We start from the raw sequence: 24,928 nt of genomic DNA, 5'->3' as shown, positions 1-24,928 counted from the left end.
CATTTTTGGAGTAAGACAGTTGGGATTTGGACAGGACATCACTTAACCCATTATTTGACCATTAATCCAAAAATCTTATTTTCACCAAAATTGCAAATACAAGGTCTTATCACCCCAGCGACGATATGTCATGTTACCCGGTTCTGCTATCCATCTGTCTGATGGAACTTGACACATCTCAAATTTGGTACTGAGTGGGGGGAGAGATTAAAGTACCTTCTCACTACCAGCCAAATCCACCAGGTAGAGTTTACCACTCAGCTTCTTCTTCGTCTCCATGTTCTCCTGCTTGACTTGGATGAGGAAGATGCTGTGACTACGTGAGCTGTGCTCATTCATGTCTGAGAAGAGGAAGAAAGGGTGATTAAAATGTGGATCTCAAATCTTACAACAGACCGAACATGTGAGGTGCCATGACGCTATGCAGATTGAAACTTTCTTTCTTCTTCATTTATTTGCTTGCTTTCTTGGTGTTCTGTCTTTTTAGAGTCATCTTCAAGTTAACGGAATATAACTGACAGAAAAAAAAAAATGAGTGGAGTACGAATGTCACCACGAAAGATATTCAGAGTAAGTTCAATCAGCCTTTTATTGATCACTTTACACTAAAAACTTGCGCTAAACTATCTTGTCACTTCGATGGTGTGGTCAAATATGTTATAGTTTGGAAAATCTACCCATAGAGAAAACAATAATTTACTTTTGCTTAGGATGATAGGAGGTATCATACTAGAATATCAGCTCATATGATTGGCAAACAACATCTCGCAAAAATGCCGGTGACCTCCTCATTCCTGAAAACATCTGTTTGTGAAAGTAACAGCTTTTATAGTAAACCGAAGTCAGACTGCACTTGTTTATGACAAATACATCATGTGCATTGTGTCTGTCAATCAGTATGCCATATTCTCCCAACGCCATGAAAAGTTTCAGGCTGACACCTGGTATCACCAACTTACTTGTGACGGCGATGTGCCTGTTGGACTTTCCCTCATCGATGACCTCCATGACCTCCTCAGGGCTGGACACAAACCTCTCCGATGCACCCTTGACAAAAGGAACCCGGTTCTTGTCCTCATGGACAGACAGGTTGGTTTTCGAAACTGTACGTACGATGTGACAGGGAGACAATGGAGAAAGGAGAAGGGTTATCATCAAGAATGTGTTGTAGCAAAGTTTTCATTATCAAATGTAAAGCATTTCAAGTTATATTCTAGAATGCTGCCACAATAAAGTGCCGAATAAGTACTTAACAATGACAGATTAATCAGTTATGAGCTGCTCTGGCAGAATTTCACACTGCTTATGAGAGTTCACAGTGCAAAAGATTTAAAGGACAAGTTCACCTTCATAGACATGTGGGTTGAGTGAATGTAGCAATATTAGTGGAACACATCAATGAGAGTTTGAGGAAAATCGGACAATCCGTTCAAAAGTTATACATTTTTGAAGTTTCTGCTCAGTCGCGGCTGGATGAAACGACTACTATAGCTTGTGATGTCATATGAGTACAACTTTATAAAGAAAGAATAAAGAAAATTCAAGATATTCTCACTTTTCTCACATAATAAAAGAACAATCGACTTCTCTCTTTCAGAAGTCAGGGGGAATAATATTACCCCTAACATAAGTCAGTAACAAGTCGAGGAAATGTGCACTTTATTCAAAAATTCAAGTTTTGTGAAATTCTCTTTTTATTTTCCTTATATCGTTGTACGCATGTGACATCATACACTGTAGTAGTCTTCTCCTCCAGCAGTGATTGCACAGATATTTTAAAAATTCATAACTTTTGAACGGATGGTAGGATTTTCCCCAAACTTTCACCGATGTGTTCTACTAACATTGTTGCCTTCACTCAATCCACATGTATATGAAGGTGAACTTGTCCTTTAATAGTACTACTACATTGTTCATGTTGGCCCTGTAAATATATCTTCAATAACAATTGTACACATTGCTGAGATACAATCATTACAAGCCCCTAAAATTATTTTCTTCTCCAAAGATTCCCCTAAAAGGAAACAAAATCAATTCTGTTACTAAGATCATTTTTTTTTTTTTGACAATATCATTGGTGATGCACGGGGGGAGGGATGGAAGAGGGATGCCTGTGGATGCTCGTGTAATGGGAATACATTTTTTTTCTAAACATAAAAATCTTTCTCAGCGAAAACAAAACCCTGTTCTATGAGTCACAGAGAATGTGCTCCCAGCTTTGAGCAGACATGCCTCACCCTATCACTCTGAAATTAATGACGCCTTTTTCCCCGGTCCGGTAATCCCAGATTACTCCTATTTGCATTTGTCCCGTCTTTCTACCCAGCAATATATGTCGACTGTCACGGCAGACTAATCTTGAAAATCATGTCTTCCTATGCAGTACGAGTACACGTCCTTTCCGCTGTCTCTCCTAACATGCTAATCCCCCTCCTCTTCCTCCTCCCCCTCCTCTTCCTCCTCCTCCTCTTCCTCCTCCTTCTTCCCTCCTCCGATAGTCTATCAAGTCCTCTTTGGGCTTTGGAAGGGTAAAACAATTCTACTGGATAAATGATGAGCGCGTCTCCATGACAACGGACAATATCTCTCCCCCTGGAGCAACAGCATGGGTGATGTCTCCCTGGGTGGAAGGGGGCACTTTGTGGCACCGTGGACCGACAAACTGAGCATTTGGACACAGGCGTGGCAGTAGCAGAACTCTCCATCATTTTTCACGGCTGATCAACTGAACATTCTTTCTAAAATCCCAAACCAATGATTGAATGCTTTTCATTGTATGCTGTGACCAGTCAATACTGTACGATTCATTCTTTTTGGATAGTGAGAACATTTACACGTTTCATGGTTTTGTTTTGTTTTTTGCACACATTGTCTGGCATCCATCCCCTGAAATGGAAACAGAGACGCTACAAGAAAGAGGCGAAATTTTTGTCATACAAAGACCATGTCTCAAAACACATTTCATGCCTACAACATAGCTACTCTCTAACCCATCATCAGACATCTGTCCATGATGATACTTCACATCTTGTTACATACAAAATTATAGTCCTCATGAATTCAACAATAATCCATAAAAGAGCAAACAAATTAATAACGCAGTGAAATTTTCTCAAAGCTTCATTTTTTGCCTAAAATTTACAATGCATTTTATTTCCATTTTTTTTTAAAGGAGGGGGAGATTATTTCATAGCTAAATGTCAGACTGACCTTTTCTTTGGAGCAAATTTTTGTCATCCATTATCCACATTTCTATCAATCCCCCTCTCGGAGATCCTCCTCTTCTTCACAATGGCTTTGCTATGTTCTACCACCCACCCATCACATTCCATCCCTCCATCCGTCTCGCATGGGTTTCCCTCTTTCGAGACGAAGACTGTCTTATATTATAAGTGCTGCCATAAGGGATTTTTCTGTTTCCTCGACTGCTGATGATTGATGCAGAAATCATACCATGAGATGTAGTTTCACACATAGCTAGTCCTAGGGCATGCACCATACTTCTAATGATGGATGCATTAGGTATGTGATACCTGCATATGATATGGTAACCAATTTCCAGAGGGCATTTAGCATTTTAATTTCAATTGCTATTAACGGTACATACATCAATGTAATTTTTTTCCCTCCAATCAATATGAACACTTTGTACTAGTACAAATCAGAACCTGTAAAACATGCAAATTGTATTAGCACTGAACTATGATTGACACAGGTTTGATCTTATTTCATTTGCTGACCTGTGCTATTCATCAGTGCATTTCTGCCCTTTTTAAATATAGCTCCTCTCACTACCAAAGAAATCATGAATTATGGTCATGATTTTAATTGATCAACATTGTTTCTATGGGCCTTGCTGATCCTATTTGAGTGCAAATTATACATATTTATCATTTCAAGTCTGTATAAATCTGTCAATGCTGTTTGCAGAGTGTATGCAGGCTATGCACCTGAGACAGGAAATAAAACAGCACAGAGCATTGGGGGGGGGGGGGAACAGTTGAGTAATATTGATAGAGTACTACAGCAATGTAGCCCATGAGTGGTTTATAGCATGTCATAGCAACATGCTGAGACTTTCGGGCAACATTCTATAGTACAGAGCAATGCCGATAAATGATGAGGTGCCGAGAATGAGAAACCTGTAAATGATTGAACAGTATCTCCAACTTGCTGATAATTTGGCTAAAATTTGGTTCAATGTTCCTAAATAAGGTGAAGATCCAAACAGTGAGTAATCTAGGATTCTGGAGCACCCTATATGAAGAGATATGTGTTGTGCGCCAGTGATGGCACTCGATTCATTTCACACAATATCACGATCCTTTTCACACATTATTACATTACAACATCTGTGGATCATCCTGAAACTGTGTGACATATTGGCTGTCTGGAATAAAAACTCCACCTTTTTTAATACTTTGTATGAAAAACTTCCTTTCTTAGTAAGATAGAATAAATGTTTGCTTGATGCTTTCATTTGGTTAGCTGCCGGTATCAATGGAGCGTACCATTGTGAACCTCGTATCAATCATTCGTGATGCTCATGATGGAAAGTACAAGTATGTCACAGTTTCATGCATGTGAACAGTGAATGAGAACTCTGAATGAGAACTCTGAATGCTGTAAAAGGTCTCAAGTGTCATACAATGGCAGAGGAAACATGTACGATAATGCTGTTTGCTCTAGGCAACCACCCAACAAAAAAGAAAAATGAATCAGATAATAGATTGTCATAATTCAGTACTGGTGGACTGTTATACAAGTGAAGCTATATCATCAATCAACAGCAGACTGAAAGAATTTTATTTAAAAATTTGTCAGCCTTCAATGCAAGAGACTTTGGGGCATCTGACATAGTTGTCATCTTACGAAATATTCACAGCTCTGCATATGATACACACTAGTAAGCACTTAAAGTCAAATAACATACAGTGTAGTGTATGATTTATATGTGACTGTCTTGGTGGATGTAGGGATTGGGCACCCAAACCAAACATCGAAAAATAAAACTAAACTCTGAGGCAATTGCACCATGTGTCTGATTTACAATCAATTCTCACTGCCGTACTTAAACGGAGGCTATTTTGAGACATACAATAACCTGATAAGGTCAATATAGTACAGTATTCTGTCGCACGTCATCATGTCCATCAAATCAAGATGCACTGTCACATGAGGGTGATGTATAGATAGTGGGAATATCATCCTCTCCTACTGGAGACCTTGTGATATAAATGTATCCAAAGTCACAATTGATGGAACATTTGCTCAGCACACAGCCTAGCTATTGAATTGCAGTTGATATCAGTCCTAGAATCAATAGTAACCCCACTGGGCCCTGAGGCGATTTGCATTTAGTCTATACAATCTGTTTCTATTGTCTCAATTGATTTTGTTATATTTCCGACATTCTTCACCCCTCATCGATACTATTTTTGATTTGTGAAATAACTCTCTTTTTGCATATCATATCATATCAAAAAGTTTGCAAACTCTTTTTCTTTTTCATCTGAGAAGAGATGCAAACGTGCTTCACGAATGCAATAGTGCTTTCTTTGTGTGACAATATGTGCAATGCCTTCACAAAAATCGAAGCATGAGTATATCTTAGATAACTTGCCATCTTTGCAGTGGTCATAATTGTCTTTAATTATCTGCTATCATCAAACTCTAGGGGAAAAAACAATGTTTTGCTGTTGTGTCACTATGTTTGTGCAGTATACATGTATTTCCTTAGAGTATGTCCTAATGTTTATATTTCAGAAATCTGCACTCATTGTTTCATCGGGAAGGGGTGATATAACATACACAAGTACCAAGAATTTACAGACAATCTGGGCCCCATTTCATAAAAAGTTGATACGATAGCAACTCTTGCTGGAATGGCAATTGTCACGGTAACAACAAGAATCAAGCTTCCTGATTGGTTGTTGCTATTGGAAGTTGCCATTCCAGCAAGAGTTGACATCCTAACATCTTTTATGAAATGGGGCCCAGGAGATCTGACCATATCATTTTAATTGTAAACCCCATAGGACAGTTAACATTAAAGACCAAACAAACGCTTAAACTTCTTGATCAATTTTCTTTAACTCTGAACAGTTTTGTCATTTTAATACCACTGCTTGTATTTGTGAGTGACAGGCAGTTACACAGCTGCAGCTTTGAAGACAAGGGAAAAAAAAAATGGAAGCAAACCAAAAATTTTGCACTGCTATCGCAGAATACAAGAGCAATGGATGCCCCAAATGATGAGCCAACACGTAAAACAATTATTGCAGTGGTCAACAACGAAGGTTTCTGGCGAGTGACTCAGCTCTAGACAGTAACAGGTGTTGAAAACATTTGTTACAGTGGCGCAGTCTTTCCTACCCCGACACGTTTCAGCTCCAGTAACTTGGTGCTATTTGGGTTGTTTCAGGAAAATCAATCGTGGGCAAATAGTTTCTAAATTAGGGAGACTGCGTGTACACTGTTTGATATTATGTCAAAGTGTCTCATGCTCAAATGGATTAAATAATATTAATTTATTATATTTTCTGTTATATTCCCAACATACAACTGCAGTACTTTGTTATGCAATGCAGCTGACCAAAATTACATCCCTTCAGCTATGTAATATCACATTAAAACATGTACTAAACAGATTTTTATTAGTTTGAAAAAAAAAAAAAGACAAAAAAATAATAAATTGTTACGATACACTCTGCAAGAAATATCAGCAAAATCTTGTCATGGATGATGTCAGCATAGTTCCCAAGACTTTCATTTCAACTCGTTTTCTTTTCTGGCTTCATATGTGTCACACTATTTCTGCTGAAGAGATATGATAAATAATGTTCACGCGATTTGATTATATTCATTATGTATACTTTTTACATCATTTTGGGGAAGAGTTTATTCAATTATGCAGTTATGTCTGAATCCCATATTACAGTATAGCAGTAATTTTTTTTCCCCCTTGTCCTATGACTGATTTATGCAGCTTGGCATGCATGACTCACCATCCAGAAGATCTCGAATTCTGTCCATGTAGATCTCAAAGTAGGAAACCTGTGTGGGGATGAATACGGGAGAATTGGGGAATGAATTAATATGAGTACCTGGAGGCAAACAAAGCGTCTTCCTGCGAAGGAGAGACCGCCCTCGTGTGACAGAGAGTGAAAATCAGCTAAAACATGACATATAAATATAAAGAAAGAGATGTGAAATGACACAAAGAACATGAGAACACTAAAAAAAGAGAGAAATAATATATAGGGCAACACATTTGGACATAGTCACTTAAGATTACTGCTGGTACCGAATTTTAGATTTTGCCCCTACAGTGTTTACAAATGTAGCAATAACGAGATATCTATCGAGGCACCTGAGTGAAAAGTATGGACTCATATTAATGTGAATATTAATGCAAACACAGAAAACCACAATGGCATAATACTTCCTTGTATTGCAGCCAAGCACTCCTATCCAATGTGAAGTTCATTGAATATCCATACCAATAAGGGTACAATTGATCTCATGTAGTGCTACTTGACAAATCGTTAATACCATTATCGTCAGTATTTTCAAGAATGTTTGTGGTGCTAACAGGGTACAGAGGTCATGGCATTGTTACCTCCGCCAATGGAGGAGGTTATGTTTTCGTTACCGTTGGTTTGAGTGTTTGTGTGTTTGTTTGTCCTTGTGCAAAATAACTCAAAAAGCAGTTAACGGATTTGGATGAAACTTGCAGGAAAGATTAAGAATGATACAAGTAACAGATGATTAAATTTTGGTAGTGATGCGAGAATTTTGGGGGAATTTATGAAGGATTTTTTATATTTTGGCAGGTAGGGCCAATGAACTTGGGAGGTCAGGCGGCGCGTATTTGAGGTTTGCATGCGCGCACTATAGTGCGTGCTCTAGTTTCTACTAGGGCGAGGCGCGCCGTGCAGCTGAGGGTTTATGACGTATATTGGGAAGTCGAGCGACTTTCAGCACACAATGCTATAAGTACACATGGGTGGAAATCACTGATACATGGATCTCTATGGAAGAACAAGATCAGAGGTGGAAATGAGCTGCATGCTTGGCGGAGGTCTGCGCTCTCAGAGTGCTTTCCTAGTTCACATCTGTGCTCATTTTAATGATTTTTGTCTGTGATATGATGTCTCCAGAATGGTGACCCTGAGATTATTTGTCTCTTTGACAGCACATTAGTACACTGTCATCATTACAATGAGACAAATTAAGAGTAAAGTAGAACTTCATGCGTCTTAACATTTTATGGCCTTCATTACTGACTCCCCCCCCCCCCCCCCCCTTTTTGCTATACCATAGCCTGCTTAACATGACTTCCTCCATTTCATTCACAAAGCCCTCTGTTTACTCATTTTTCACTGCATGTTCCATAAAAAGCATTGGGCCCAAAAATTAATGTCTGGCTACAGCAATCCAGACCTGTCACCCATTGTACATACAGTTGTACCAAGCCATATTTTGAAGAATTTTCATAACCCAGCGAACTCATCATTTTTCAAGAAGTCATTGCAAAATCTCCTCTACACAAGATATATGTGCTAATTTATACAATGAGATTAGTCACACACCGATCTGAGGATTGATTTGCATGTAACATTATAGTGGTGTCCCACGAGCCAGCCATGCTACGCAGCGATATCTGCATACACGTATCATGCATTTGTCATACGCGCGGAGCACCGCAGTAATGGTGGATTGTGCTGCCATTTCAGATTGCGTATACCATAATGTTGACAGGCTGTAACTGCCAAAACTATGGAATATGTCTGAAACAAAAAATATTCAGGAAGCAGGCCTTCTAAATAAAGCAGAAAAAAGTATAAACTTGTATTAAAAGTTCACTGAACTTGGCCCAGCTTGAAGCTCGCCAAACTTGAGTTTCAAATCTTGCAGTACATCCTGGCAATGCTACATGAATACAGCCAACGGGTGACCTGCATTGTTCTTTGAATACCTGTCAACCTACAAATGTAGACTACAATCACTGGGGAAAGTGATGACCACATAGCCAAACAATAATGCCTATTGAATCACTTCCCCTTGGCAGCACATCAGGTGGCAAACTGATAGATGAGAAGAACATGGACTGCTTCCCAACCCCCATCAATCCCCCCCCCCACTTTGATATAAATGCATCATATACAAGTATTTGAAAAAAAGCAAATTCATAAAAACTTAATTCATGAAAACTATCGTATTGTATATGAGCCATATGGCTGAATGCCACTCCACAATGTAAATATATGAATGGCAAATTCCTCCAAACTACAATCGTACAAGTTGGGTCCTCTACTTCACCCACTCATTGGAACAGTTTCTCCCTAATCAAAATTTGGCTCATACAATATGAAACACCGTTAGGGGAAAAAATGCCAACCAACATAGGCCTACCATTAAGATGAATTATATTTCACACTATATGGCACAGTCAATATCGGTAAATACAATATTTAAGTAGGAAGTAATGTTTCTAATAACTTGAACTTGTGCACATGATATCTTTTTGGTAGGTTTTTTTCTTTTTTTCTTTTTTTCTTTTTTTTCTTCAAGGCATGCTCTGGAAACAATGGACTTGAGCATGAATATGTATCACTGCTCAAATTCCCACTTCCATGTTTTAGTGATAGACTACAGCTGGGAGGGAAATGAATGTTCCTGATTCACTAATTTCAAGAGCTTATACTACAGGCAAAAGCAAGGCCAGAACTTCCACTGACAGCAGGGAGACTGTTCAATTAACAATGAAATGATACTATTACTACTACTACTGATACTACTACTACTACTACTAAGGATGATGATGATGATGATGATGATGATGATGATGATAATACTAATAATAATAATAATAATGATAATGATAATAATCATAATGATAATAATCATAATCATAATAATAATCATAATCATAATCATAACAGTAATAATAATAATAATAATAAAAATAATAATAATAATAATAATAATAATAATAATAATAATAATAATAATAATAATAATAATAACTGTGGCAACAAAATGAGGAAACAGCGACAGACAGACAGGCTTACACGTCAGACCAAAAAAAAAAAAAAAAAAAGGAAAAGCAAACTGCAATCAGCACATCAGAAAACTCTTGAGAGTATATCTCAGTGCCTTCCAAGCCTCTATGATTTCAGAGGACTTTTTTGAGGCAGCAGCAATCTTGTTGTAGGCACATTAAGTACTCTTACCTTCAAAAGCTACCAAGAAAAACTGTCATTTGATTTTGACTACAAATTGATTTTCTTTGAGCAACTTTTCAGTTTCACCTTTGTCTGCCCCTCACAGTATAACATTTTTCATTTAAACAATTCACACATGCATATTAAATCTATTAGTCATTTCTCTTTTTTCTCCTTTTTTAAATTTGAAGTTCAAGTAGCCTTCACCGTTGAGTGCATTGACTCTACTTCCTCCCATATAATACTTCCCACAATGCTCAGCAAACAGAGGGTCCTACATGTACAGTACTGGGAATGCACCATTATTCATGTCCACCCTAGCTTCTGCACAATGCCCACAGATGTCTGGATGTCATGCGCTTGGATCTCTGCCTGCTGTAACCCACCTCCTAGTTACCCCCAACACACGCCTGCTCCCATTCCCCAGTGACAGAACACAGACAGCTGGCCGTCAGCACGTTTCCTAGGAAGAGATCTCCCCATTACCTCATTATGCCTTATTGCTGGGTGTCTGCAGTCGCTGTATCTTTTCTTGGCCATCAGCATCACTCACTGCACATGGCATTCATTACTGAGAGGAAAGGAAAGAGTTCATGGGTAGTACACCCTGTCTGTAATCAGCACCTGAAGTAAGGGCAGGAACTCTTCACTGCCGAAAGAGGGAATAAATACTCTGTTCCATGGAAATTTGTGTCCCTCTCGTAAAAGTGATGTGCTTTATTAACCCCCTTCTTTGCCTTGGCACTTTATTTATAGCTTATGTTAAGCCCATTCAGGAGTAATTAGCAATGTTCTTCAATCCAACAGGAAGGCCATGGTGACAAAATTGGGATTAGGGAAGATTAACTAATCTCTATTAATTGGCAATTAGTTTCCAGCCATGTGTGTCGACCATCAAAGAAAGCATTTTACTATGTGTCTCAATCAGCAATCAAAACATAGTACAGATTAGCAGGAAAGATAGCCCTCAGCATTTAATGATACCAATCTAGTCCATAATCATAGGATGAAAATTATCATCTGACTTTTAATAACCAACTTAAAAGCTTTAAATAGGATAATGAAAATCCTCTTGTTTTGAGTTGTTATCTATTCTCACGTTTTGTTATTCTATTTTTTAATCGGGGGCTATGAAAGGAATTACGAGTAGTTTGAACAAAAGGTTTGGTAGCGGGTGTAGATAAGATATATGTATCATCACAAATAAATGTCTACATCTTCAGTAGACCACACATTCATTATGAATTCCAATATTTTGAGTAAAGACAAATCATGTTCCTCTATGAAAGATGTAGTCCTCTGATTTAACAATTAACTCTTCCAATGGAAAGCTTGAATGCTATCTGGAAAAAAAAAAAGTGGAAGGGATATCATTAGAAAAAGGACATGATGTACTAGAATGAGCAGCAGCAGGAGTTACATTCCCTAGGATGCCACAGAAAACTAGAGGTCTGCCAGCCAGAAACACACCTCTTTATGGTTGTCTCACAAAACCTTGCCAAGAAATGCAACATATTTTTGATAGTCTGGGACAGCCACACCTCACGATTTACTTACTCAACATGTGAAGCATGTTGTGCTTGAAGTGCAGCTATAGGATTAATGCATACCAAATCAATATGATTGAGTGCACACCTACAGCATACAATTTGTATGTAACAATTATCATGAGGAAGAATGCACTATGTTCCACAATCTCCCTCTCCTTGTGAATAGCTTGTACATAAATCACTGGTTTGTGTGAACGATGGTTGCTTATAAAGGCACATGGTCCCGTTGGTTTAGTCAAATGCGTACGCGGGCGCACGGTGCAACTTTCCTATAGAGACCTACGCTATCGACTCCTCTTTAGCGCTTACGCTGTGACCCATTTCTCCAAGTCCGAAGAAGTCCGATCCAATGTAGTCAGTGGTCCGATCACAGTTCGGTTCATGATTCGGCTGAGGGGGGTGACAGCTTTAGCAAACTTCTTTTGTGATGTCATAATAAGAAGCACATATGCACACACCCTGGCATTACTACAGACTGCGTGATGCACAAAGAAGACAACGAAGGCAACGTTACTTTATAGTAACACCTACGCACTTTACTCTTGATGACAGCTCAACTTCGGTGATCTTTGTATCAATGCTAACAGTAATCGGCAGTATCATCAACAGCGCCCTCTACACTACCGGGACTATGCGCCTTTAATTCATCCTACTTTCGAAAGTGGGTTGATACATAATAATTTATTACAAACCTGTTGTCAATTGTCATTAGGAAAGCCAACTGATGACTTGCATACAAACTGAATCATAGACAACATTTTGGAATCAAGATGAAATGCAATTGTTGCTCTTTAGAGCTATTGAAAAAGAAAAGAATGAAAATATCTTGAGCAAAGGAGATATTGGAGTAAATGCCTATCAGATTTAGTTTACTGAATACTTTAAATGACACATTTTGATGTCATTTTTTTTTTTGCAGTATTTTCAATATTGCTACAAAGCTGTAATTTTTTATTAAACCAGTCCATGACCGTGAACCATTAGAGGTACACACAAAAACAGCACCAGATGTTCTACAAGGAGCATCAAAGGAGGATGACCGTTAGCACAATATGGGATTATAAGCAGGAAATAGCCACAGGTTGATGGATCGACTCCATTACATAATTGATGCCTGATGTGCATGTTAAGTCAAGGGGGCAGTGTCAAAGACAATACACAAACAATGCAATGTACAGGTGATGGAAAAGAGCAGAAGAAAGAAAGAGAGACAGAGACAGGTGTAATAAGTCCAATCTTTTTACTTTTGAATGTTATGTAACTCGATGGATATGGAAAATCTGTCAAGATTTCACGTACATGATAACAAAGATTTAAAAAGAAATGACACAATGTGTTTGAATTTGATCCTGGCTAGCATGCTACGATACAATACTGCTATTACATCGCAGGCAAGCTTTATGTAAAATCCAAAGACAGAGTACGTGCCTTTTACACAGCCTAAAGGGATTCACGCTGCAGAAAATCTTCTATTCTCTATGTGACATTTTTCAGATTGAGGTAAGATAAAACAACAAAAACCATCCCAATGCACTTATTTCAAAATACAAACATCTTGGCTGCCACAGCAAAACATAGAATTTGAGTCACTATTGCTATGCTATGAATATCAATTACAGTATACAGGTGTATCCCTCAGGGAAGAGAAAAGAGAGATGATCTTGGATTGCAAATAGTAGTTGTACAAGAGAACACTGCAGTTCATGTCTTTAAAGATCGATACATTTACATTCCCTTTGTGATAGCATGGGGCAAAGTTGTGCCTCCCATGTACACAATCTACTGCTTATCTCCCAATCAGCATGTTTGCATGTATCTTTACAATCTGCTGACAAGCCAATTTCGACATCTTTGTGACTCATGTCACGCTTCTTACAGCCGCTTTCTTTGCGGCCAGTATAAAAGCTCATCTCAATGAACATGCACTGGGGTGAAATTGTCACAGAGTATACCCCCTGAGGAGAAGTTTGGATATAAGTGCGATGAACTTTCAGCCATTTATGAGCTCCCTGACCCATTAAATGACGTCAGCCTTTCTCATCCAGCACACACACACAGTATCAATCTACATGGGGCTCATCATCGTTATATCATTATTGGCACTCTAACACCTCACACAACAACAGCCCTCTGAGGGTTGTAGTCATCTCTTGTGAGTACTTGCAGTTACAGCTTCTACCAGTACAATGTATGTCACATGCTCTAACAAAATTCCCTATGAGGCATTAAAAAGAGTAATATTGACTGCATCTTCAACAGCACTGCCTAAGAATTTTGCGGCAACATATACTGGGTACCCAAAATTTCTACTTTGAAGGTTATACACTGTATATCCCTCATGAAAATGTCATGAAATGGCATAGTTGAAGAATGGCATCTCTCAAGATCATGGATGAAATCTTACAGTAACATACCTCTGAGTTTTTAAGAAAGAAGTGAAAAACAAACCCCATGTCACTTTAGAAAACATTCCCCCTTTGCACCGAGAATAATAGCTGGAATTTTGGGGGTCCTGATAAATTCACTGGAAGTCTATAGCACAGTCAAACCTGTCAATAGCGACCACCTATCTACAGCAGCAATCTGCCGTATACAACCACTAAACACAATTCCCTAGAAGAGAAAGAGCATGTCGTAGAACCTGTCTATGACGGCCACTCTTTCGTCTCCCTTGGGTGGCCGCTATAGACAGGTTAGACTGTATTTATTCCCACTCTATCATAAAGAAGTTCCCAGTTTTGTTATTCTGAGAAAAGGTCTGAACTACCTACCTCTACAATATGCCAGCTTATGAAAGGAATCTGATTTTCAGGGTTGTAAAAGGAACACAAAAACTTAAACTCAACACAATTTTTTGTCATAAATTCATATTTAGGGGAATCATCTACTTGTATGTAGTTGCCCAACATACAATAATGCAAGACTTTTCTTTTCTTGAGTGCCTGTTGGATTCTGATGATAGAAGGATCTTGCGCTGTGGATTTTTATCAGACGAGTCCTCATTTTGAGCCAGGATGAGTAAATGCTACCTTTCGAAGGCCTGCCATGGTTCTTTACATCATAGGGGATCACGACCCTCGTGGGCTACAACGTGCTGGGATTCTGCTTGCTAAAAATATCACGGAGTACACATTTCGAGAGACGGAGGTATCAAATATTTGTCACAATTTATACTGTTGACTGTGACATTTCTCACTGTCGTACCACAATATCCTCACAATGGCTTTATCCCCTGGAACAGTTGTTCTTCATGGAGCATGTTTCGAAGGAGGTTTGCTTTTATTATAAGTTTCACTTTGACTTCACTGCACGTATTGCACACTGCTGAAGTTGTGAAACTTGTGCTTTATGAAACATGGATCCCAGTTTCTATTTATCCTGAATGATTGATCAGGACATAATCTTTTTTTTTTGTGTGTGTATGAAAAACAAAAAATCACAGCAGTAGATCAGTGGCAAAATGGGGGAAACAACAGACATACAAGGCTTGTACACAAAAAGTTAAGAACTACTAGTATCATTCTGAATAATGAAGTTATTTTTCTCCCAAGAAAAAATGGCTATAATATATCTGTTCTTGCTGTATAAGGAGTAATACATTTTTGCATGTCCTCTTTCATGGGTAAGTTCTGTCTGTGCCCACATATTTGAGAAAAATTAAAATTAGTGTAATTGATATACATAGAAAACAAATACTTAAACCATAAACAGCTGTCAATTTGTCTATCTCTAAACTGAACACTTCAAACTTTTCTGTGTGAGTCTGAATATTTCCCCCAAATTTCCACTGACTCTCTTCCCTGATTTTTTTTGCTCCATACGTCAGAGTAACACAATATCAGGATAGAATTTCCCATTGAGAACTACTACCTGTGTCAGTTTCAATAACTCATACAGCTCAACTGTATGTTACAGACAAGACCCCTGGTGCATTCCCATCGAAACTTTGTTTTTGAAACAGACTGGAAGTGTGGAAGAACCAACCTTTATGTGAAATTCCAAGCTCTCATCCATCTGGTAGATGTGATTGAAGATGTCCTGTACGATGCGAGGAATGATACCCATGTACTGTGGGTTGCCCATGATACCCTGCCAGAAAAAGAGAGATAAGAGGGGGGGGGGGGGGGGGTGGAGAAAAGGTTAACACTGTAATCAAAAGCAGTCCTCGACTGAATAGAAACTTGTTCTGTTTAAATACAAACTCATACATTTCTGCTCATAAGTTATAAAGCCAGAAACATTCGGAGCATAAAACTTTTGTTAATTGGAACCAGGTACCTTTTTCACGGCATGAAGCTTTTGCGAATTGACTGACATTCAATGCATTGCGTAAACAAAACCTTTCCCATGCCTTTCACTTTCACAAATTGTGGCTCCTTGCAAAATTCATGAAGCTTCATGCATGCAAAATGTCTGGTTTTACAATACTTCACATGATCATATCTTTTTTGTATAAGGTTTGGTTACGTAAAGGGCAACATCATTGAAGTGGGAGGGCAATGTCATTGCAGCAAAGCTCTAGATAACTTTTGTCACACTCCATTTACAGTTGTAACTGACTTTGCAGCACAGAAGAAATGTCCAGACTTGACTGGTTTCTCTGATCATCATCAATCATGAATCAACATGCAAATTATCATGTGATTGCTCAGAATACCGTTTTACAACCCTTTTGTCTACATATGACAATGTCATCAGACAGAAGCGATGTTCAACACTGTAATAGCAAACAGAAGGGCTACACAGCTTCAAGTAAGGCTTGATATATTTGCACCCCCATGACAAATAGATTATACAATCTGAACTGATTTGTTGAAGTGAAGAGGAAGAAAAGACAAACGAAGATGTATTACTATTGTCCCATGTGGGATAGGATGAAGGCAAAGAACATCTACATTCACATTTAGATCCTTCTACCTCTCTGTGTAATAGGATATGAAACAATTAAATTACTGCTACTTGAAATATTCCTTTCATTGAAAGATAAACAGCAAACTCAACAAATGTTATTCATGGGGCACATTCAAACTTTATTCTTTGGTTTAATAGCACTGCAGAGGTGTGTAGACAAAGCACACTAAAATCATCCCAACCTTGAATATAACACTGTCAAATGATATGCATTGGCACATAAAGAAACAGCAGCAGCTGCCAATGTGCACAGACTGTTCTGGCTTTGTTGAAGGGTTTGATCAGACTGTTCAAAGCTACATTCTGTTTCAAGAACAATCATCAGATAAAAAAGGTCCCTTGTACAAAATGCCTTCATGCACCTGCTGAAATCTTATCAATCTATCTTCTATTGCTTTAAATGTATACAGGTGGATAAATCGCAAATAACTTTACAATATTCTCATATACCTATTTTGATTGGTATGCTATCAAGAAGGCCTACTTCAGAAATATTTCAGTGCTCTCTACATTGTTTCTTTAAAACTAGATTGCATTCTCAACTTAACCTCCATTCCATGAACTTTGGCCCTCAGCATCTAACAGAGATGGCCGGCTCAAAGAATGAATTTCAATCTGAAATTGGAATGCCTCCAGCACCATTATGCTGTGAACGCTTGAATACAAACATTTCTGTGCCACTAACAGAGACTTCGTAGTTTTAATCGCACATGTCACAGACATACACAAAGAAATCAAACATTCAGCCAGACACGGTTTGCCTCAGTCTAATACGATCCGCAAATACATAATGTGCCATGACACAGTGCTGTGAAAACAACACGTACAATGTATGTGACATCCAGGTCATGCACAGGAGACAGAGCTGTCCAACCTTGATGAGAGACATGCCCTGTGTTTCTATCTCACTGCTGAAGATCATCTGTGCAGTCCTTCCTCATACCACTTTCACTAGTCACTTTCACATCATGTTCCTAAACTTCAAGATTAGCTCAAAGTTTTAATCTCCAATGATAATAATTCGTAGTTTAGCCTCATAAAGATGCAGTTGTATAGCAATCTTGAACATCAGTCTCAAAGATTAGAACCACGCCACATTTTACAAATTATGTTCTATCCACACAATGATCAGATGAGGGGGTCCCCACTCATAGTTTAGCGTTATGTGGACACACTAGTCAATTAAACTCGAAAGTTAGCATGACTTCTTTGTGAACCCTACTCCCCCTCAGTTTCAAGATCAACCTCCAGTGCGCGTTGTACACTATCGTGCCGGTGTACATTATTGGGTTATCACTCGCGCCATGCGTATGTAGCCTATTTCTTATACTTCTGTGGGACTCTTGCTCGAAAATTCAATCATTAAGAATAGGCGTCGTGGTGTGAATGCCTGTCATAGTTTAAAACTAAAAGTTAATCATCGAAGATTACAAATGTCATGTGAACATATCTATTCACTCCCCTTTCCTCCCTTCTGAATTATTACCAGCTGGCTGGGAAGCCACATTTGATGTGACCTCTGAAGAAATTCATCCTCATACATCCTCTTTGCTTTACAGATAAACAGCCTCTACTGGTTTCTTGTCTTTCGAAGAAATATTGTTCACCATTTGAATATTTATAATACTTTATTTTGGTCGGGGTCTTAAAATTTTGACACCGCTGTAGCATCCACCTGGTACCTAAAAAGTACCTATCTGTTTCATCACAATAATTCTTACACATACTCTATAAAAACTATATTCACATTCAGTACTTAATACAAAAAGCTGATTCCTATAAGTCATTTTTTTTTTGTAATAGCGTGCAAAAAAAAAAAAATAAAACTTCTTCCATCATAGAGAAAGAAACACCGGAAATTGATTTGCAATTACAAAAACACTATTAATTTTCAGTTAGATAAGCAACATTGGGGGAAGGAGTGTGTGGGTTGCTACAACATTTTTTTTTTTTGGTGTGCGTGTGTGTCAATTTCTGCCTTTCATAGCTAGTGTGTACAGAAATTTAATATTGTGTTGGAAGGTCACAAGTCTGATGTACTCTCAAGGTAATATTGGCAAGAGAGATGAGAGCAGTAATAAAGACCTCCTGGAAGCATGAGTGGAATCGCACTGACAGGACACAAACTGGAGCAAATAGTCAATTCAAATAATGGAAGAGCCTGACAACATGGCATGTTTGGTGTTGGGGTTCACAAAGGGTAGTTTAGAAGCAGGATTCATTTTACATTTGGACTGTGCTTTAAGACAATAACAAAAATAAATTGCAACTGATTGACAAATTGCCCTGCATTGACGTAAATAAGCACTAAATTTATCAGTGTTTTAAAAACACTGATCAATTCAGTGCTTATTTACGTCGATGCAGGCAATTTGTCAATCAGTTGCAATGAAAGCATCTCGACAGAAGAATTTCATGAAATTGAATAAAAAAAATAAAGTCACTATAGAGGAGGGGAATGACACTGCTGTACTCTGCTATGACACTCTACAGAGTAAGCAGATTGATAATATTTCTGTTGACAGAGAAATTAATCATCAATCAATGGGAAAGCAATTCTAGACAACAACAAAAAAAGTTATAAAACAGATATGCCATCTCAAAAATATGCTATTCTAGGGGAAAAAGTTATACAATAAATATACCATATCAAAATGATAACAGCAGAAAAGAATGGAATGTTTATCTAATGTCAAGCATAATCCGGCATGTTGCTCTCAGTGCAAAGACCATTTCTTACAGGGCATTACAGCACCATGATATTACAATTGTTTGTTTGGGGTGTTTTTTTTTCTTAAGAATAAAAATCAAGTCTGTACACAATCAATGTCATGGTTTGGGTCAATATTTCAGTTAGTAACAATCCAGTTCCCCCTGAAAATCCTTGTTGCTAGGTTGCTAGAAGACTACCAAAAGACTTGTTAGGGGATGACTGCATCACCTCCACCAATACAAATGTGACTATGACTCAAATCAATGTTTGGGAATATAGGTACAACTTTAAAATATCATTTTACAAATGTTGTAGATCCTATGACTGATGAAACAGTTTTATTAACACTTTATGCATCAGACTTTTTTTCTTTTTTTGAGGCATCACTCAAAGCCAGCTTTGCAAACATGGTGTAAAAAAACAGCACGTCGTCTAAAAATGTCCTCACCTCCATAGTGAATGTCTTTCCACTGGATGTTTGCCCGTAGGCAAATATGGTTCCATTGTAACCTTCCAGAACATCTGCAGGAATGGAGAGAATGAAGAAAATTTGGGAAGATGAGTCACAGGGAAGCAACGCACGATATGGTATGCCTGAATGTGGGACAAACTGATCCCAGTGTGGATATCAGAATGACACAGGTAACATGTAAAATCAACACAAGCCCCTAGTCACATTGTAAACATTGAGGACCAGATGAAACATAGTGTCAACTACTGTGAAACCTTTGAATATAGTGACTGTCTACAGCAGCCATCTGTATATAGTGGCCATCTGTATAGAGAGGCCATATTTCTGTTTCTACCAAACAACCAGGATATCTGTTAGGCATGGTAGCCACATATGTGATACTGTAAAAGCGGACGTTTTTGTGAGAGTAATTTTGGTAAAATGAATTTCGCTTCTTTGTAATTCCACAGAATCAAATACAGTAGATACCATAACAAGTAAAAAAATATTTGCGCACTTTTATTTTCATATACCAAAAGATAACAAAATACCACAGTCTCTCATTGTACAACACAAATTATTTTCCATACATTGGTCTTGGGGCAGGCAAAGATATCACTATATTACTACATTATTATTCATTTCATGTCTGTGTGCCTCAAAGTTCTTAAAAAGGTGTGGAGAGTTAGAAATACCACAATGGATACCATCATTTTCTATACATGTCACGGCATTCACATTCATGTGATGAAATACACAACATCTTCTTTTATTTGGGATAATCATGATGGTACTAATTCACAGACAGAGATGATAACTTTCTTGATTAATTTACCCATGGCAACTTACATCAACTCAACGAACAAAATACTTTAACATAAAAAAAAAAGCAAATCATCTATCGCTGATGGATTAGGGAATACACACGTCACAAAACACTCCACTTACACAACACAAGCCATCTCTGCGTTATTGGATTTCCAATAATCATTCAATGCTTTGAGGTATGCATGTTCTTCTTCGTACTCCTCACAAATTTCACCCATTGAGTAATGTGCATGGGTGGGGATGGGTGTGTGTGTGTGTGTGTGTGTGTGTGTGTGAGGGAGAGACAGACAGACAGACAGAAGGAAAGAGAGAGAGACATAGAGGTAGAGAGAGATGTGGATTTGAAGGTTGTTCATCTATCCTCTGACCTACATGTCGCAGATGTGCCCAACGTTCCCATCTCCGCAAGTAATGAGATGGCGCCGAAACCTCTACCGCCGAAACCTCCCACGCCTCTTGCTTCTCAACAAACAGATTCCCAACAAACCAATCTCCAAGAAAGAAAAAAACAAGACAAAAAAACTAGGCTACTGCAAAGGGGATCAAGTTGAATTTCCACGACAGTAGAGTGAAATACATCCATATGATTACAGCTCCAGGATAATGCCTCTCACAAAATGAAACATATGAGACAAACTTGTTGCATATTTCCATAGCATACATTCAGCAAGTGCTCAGCTTCTATGACCCCATATCTTCATGCATGTACATTAATTCCATTAATCTAAATGATTTTATTCAAAAAAATACATTGGACACAATAACTGGCAAAATTTCTCAAAATTCATGAGACTACTAATGTAGGTTGTACCGGACATACATGTTATCAACAGAGGGGTATACCTGGAATGAAATATCAAATTGTATGAACATTGGCAAGTCTTTTAAATGGTGTAGAAACTAAAACAATAAAGTGGAAAATATGGCTGGTGTTAATTCACTACTAAAGCTACTAAATGATATGCTGCATTAGAAACAAAAGTAAAAGCTTATAAATAATTATAATCAGGCAAATCTTTTGGCCTTTTCTTGGTGGTAGAACACTTTAATAGAGATAACTTTGTTTTTACACTATAACAGAACTGTTACAAAAACTGTTAATGCAGGCAGGTGTAAGAGAGACATAACACTTTTCCACAATTATTTTAAATTTACAGAGTGCTTGCAAGGAGGAACAAATGATACTTCCTGAAACTCAAATTATCTTTGATCTTGTCCAGATTTATTTCAACATTTACAACAATTTATGGAGAATAATATACAGATGCATAAAGAGTGAGGAAAAGAAGTTTTATGATACCATACCTGATATTCTTGTGATGTGGCTAATAGAAAATTTATGAAACCACCCCTGTAAAACCTAGACCAGGATAGCATAATCATTCTAATACAGTATACAGTTGTCCAAAATTTACAAATTGTCCTTTTAAGTACTATTTAAAATAAATTCAGCTTATGGAAAATAATACAAATTTTCAATCTATCACATTGTTTTCTAGTTTGGAGATGTAGCATTCTAAAACACTTGCTCTAGCATACAACATGGAATTGCCATGTATTTGTTGTACATTTTTATTTCTAGTACACATTCAATATCTACATTGTAATTGATACACTTTATCTAAACAATCATTGTAAATATTCACTGAACTGTTCCAATACAAACAACTGCATGACACCCTTGCACAAACACATCATTTCTAAAACACTGGTATTTTGTTAGTTTCCACTATGCTCGAGCAGTTGATGGATTTAAATAGTAGAACAATGTTTTATCTCTGGTTTCTTTTACTGGGGGGGGGGGGGTGCATATTGAATTCATGATGAACTCTTCATGCAGATTAGCATGTTACACAATGAACCTTTCCAATTCCCCTATTCACACATTGATGCTGCATACAAATTTTGTACTTCAAGTTCAAGCATACATTTTTTGTATCAAAAGGTGATGGTTAGCATCAATACACAGAAATAGCATGTATGGGAAGATAATCAGAAAAATCATAATCACTTTTTTTTAAGCCCCTATACATTGTAGCATTAGGCAAAAGAACTCATCTCTCAGTAAAGAAACACACCATTTACTTGCACACTTTATCAAAATCAAGTTAACATTAAGACTAAGTACTGGTATGATGAAGAAAACTGACAATATAGAATGTTTTAGTGCTACTCCCACCTTACTTCTGACCAACGTACACTGTATCTTCATATGTTGGATGTCTACAACCTAATACAGGAAACTATCCAGTCCCATTTGCATTATATTGATTACGCAGCATGATGTCCCTTGAAATACCAGCATCATATTCATATCACATATACTCACGATACAAATTGTACATTCAGTTTAATTTAACACTTCCTTGAAATATTATGTATAACCTATATGTGCCATTAATCCATACCCTTGCTAATCCCCATAAAATCCATATGGCATCCCAGGGAAGATTTCAGCTCATCCAGTCTCGCTCTCTCCACACCCATTTGTAAAGCCAGATTTTTCACACTAGGAAGATAATTCCCTCCCACTGTCACTTTACAAGTAATTTTTAGGTGCATTCACATTCATACGTGTAATACCGCAGTATTTCGCACAGTAATTCCTAATGAGAATGCAAATACACCACAAAATACACTGTGAAACAGCATGGTCTTTAGGGTGATAATTCAGACTTCCCAAAAAATACATTTGTATCATGCAAAATTTGAGTGTGAATCATGTCATGAAGTACCACATATCGTACAGAGCAGTGTATTTCTCACGTAACCTGACACACTTCCTGTCTCCTTCTTGTAGGAGATAAAATGCGTATGCGCAGTGCTTACCTCTGAGAGGTGTCCTTTCAAGCAAAAAATACCATGGTAGTTCATTTCATGAACGAGAAAATTATCAAGTGAATTACTGTATACATGCCAAATATTTTGCGAGGTGTTTTTTTTCCCCCTATATTTCACTAGTCGGGTGCTATTCGCAAATTTAAAGACATACGAAAACATTGACACTGATCCTGACATGAATGTGACGAGCATGCATACATTTCTCCATTCAGTGCTGTACTCCACCATCGCAAATTTAACCACTCGCAAATCGTTGGGAAGTCCCGATTCATGAAAATTTAGACTCATTAAATACTTTAACTTTGATCATGATATTCTGCCAATGAGAATGGTGCAATAATTCAAATGTGAATGAACCTCTTCTCCGAGTGCTCTCACTGAGGTACTCATTCTTTCTGCTGTAACTGTAATAAGCCATGACAGCAATATCGAGCATAATGCATTATACTGCATCTGTCTAGGAGTTTGCACAGCACAAAAAGGCTAGTAGGCCATGCCATTTGAAGCAAATAGCATGGGAAGTAATGATGCTCAGTCTTGGATGATTGTTAACAGGAGAAAGAAATCAGGAAACCACATGCTGAACACTGAGTCTTACAGCAGTATTTGCTCTCACAAAATCATATCAATGTCTGTTTTATTTTAAAAGATATTACATGGAAGAAAGTGTTTTTCTTTATCTCATCATTTATATAGCACTTATGTTGGTTTCTCAGTGTGAAATGTAAATCTCCCATTTCTGTGCTTGTAGTGTGAATTGAGTAGAGAAATCTACTATGTATTGGCCGGACAAAACTTTTCATGATCTGAGGATGAAGTCTCATAGTGTTTTGCACATCCCTTGTAGACAAACCATGGACCTACAGATGTACTACCCAAATAGTAGGTCCATGATACAACAAACACTTCAGCCTACTGTGTTTCTACAGCATTGTTTTCAACAATGACATCGCACCGAATTACATCAAATTCCACAGTGACATTTAAAAAAAGAAATACAGGCACTGCCGGCTGCAGGACGACTTTCTCAGCTAAGGTCAACACAATAATGTGCAATCTGTGTCAACTGAAAAACAAACAATTTCCCTCTAGTCTCACGCCCCATCACTCGTGCCTCAGCCCCTCGGATCCATGCGATTGCCAGCCGTATTTCACAGATACTTCACAGACATACCACACGAGCCAGGCATACAACACTTCACAAGCTGGGTCTCTACAGGAGATTGGATTACACCCCCCTCGAGAGGGGTGACAGTGGAAATCTGGGGCTTTGCGCTCAGAGACTAGTCATGGCAGGGTACCAAGAGTTCACTCCCGATGTCATCCCAATGTGGCTAAATGTAATTTCAGGGTTGTTCTCCACCCCCCCCCCCCCCTCCAAAGTTCAGTTACAAGGATGCAAATG

The 24,928-nt window shown here is 38.0% G+C and overlaps 1 protein-coding gene across 1 annotated transcript in view; it reads right to left on the bottom strand.

The window, feature by feature from the left end:
• The window catches only part of LOC139734500 (kinesin heavy chain), an 81,061-nt gene that overhangs the window by 22,164 nt on the left and 33,969 nt on the right, over positions 1-24,928 (bottom strand). Inside the window, exons 3-7 of the mRNA XM_071645281.1 lie at positions 19,852-19,925; positions 15,764-15,868; positions 7,008-7,056; positions 960-1,103; positions 217-341 (exon numbers count right to left, since the gene is read on the bottom strand). Coding sequence (XP_071501382.1) covers positions 217-341; positions 960-1,103; positions 7,008-7,056; positions 15,764-15,868; positions 19,852-19,925 — 497 coding nt within the window. The remainder of the gene's footprint in view (positions 1-216; positions 342-959; positions 1,104-7,007; positions 7,057-15,763; positions 15,869-19,851; positions 19,926-24,928) is intronic.

This window comes from Diadema antillarum, unplaced genomic scaffold, assembly GCF_040938485.1.
Source record: "Diadema antillarum isolate AM-2024a unplaced genomic scaffold, OU_Dant_1.0 seq00000530_RagTag, whole genome shotgun sequence".
In the NCBI taxonomy this organism is placed as follows: Eukaryota; Metazoa; Echinodermata; class Echinoidea; order Diadematoida; family Diadematidae; genus Diadema; species Diadema antillarum.
This window is presented reverse-complemented; position numbering and strand designations above follow the sequence as displayed.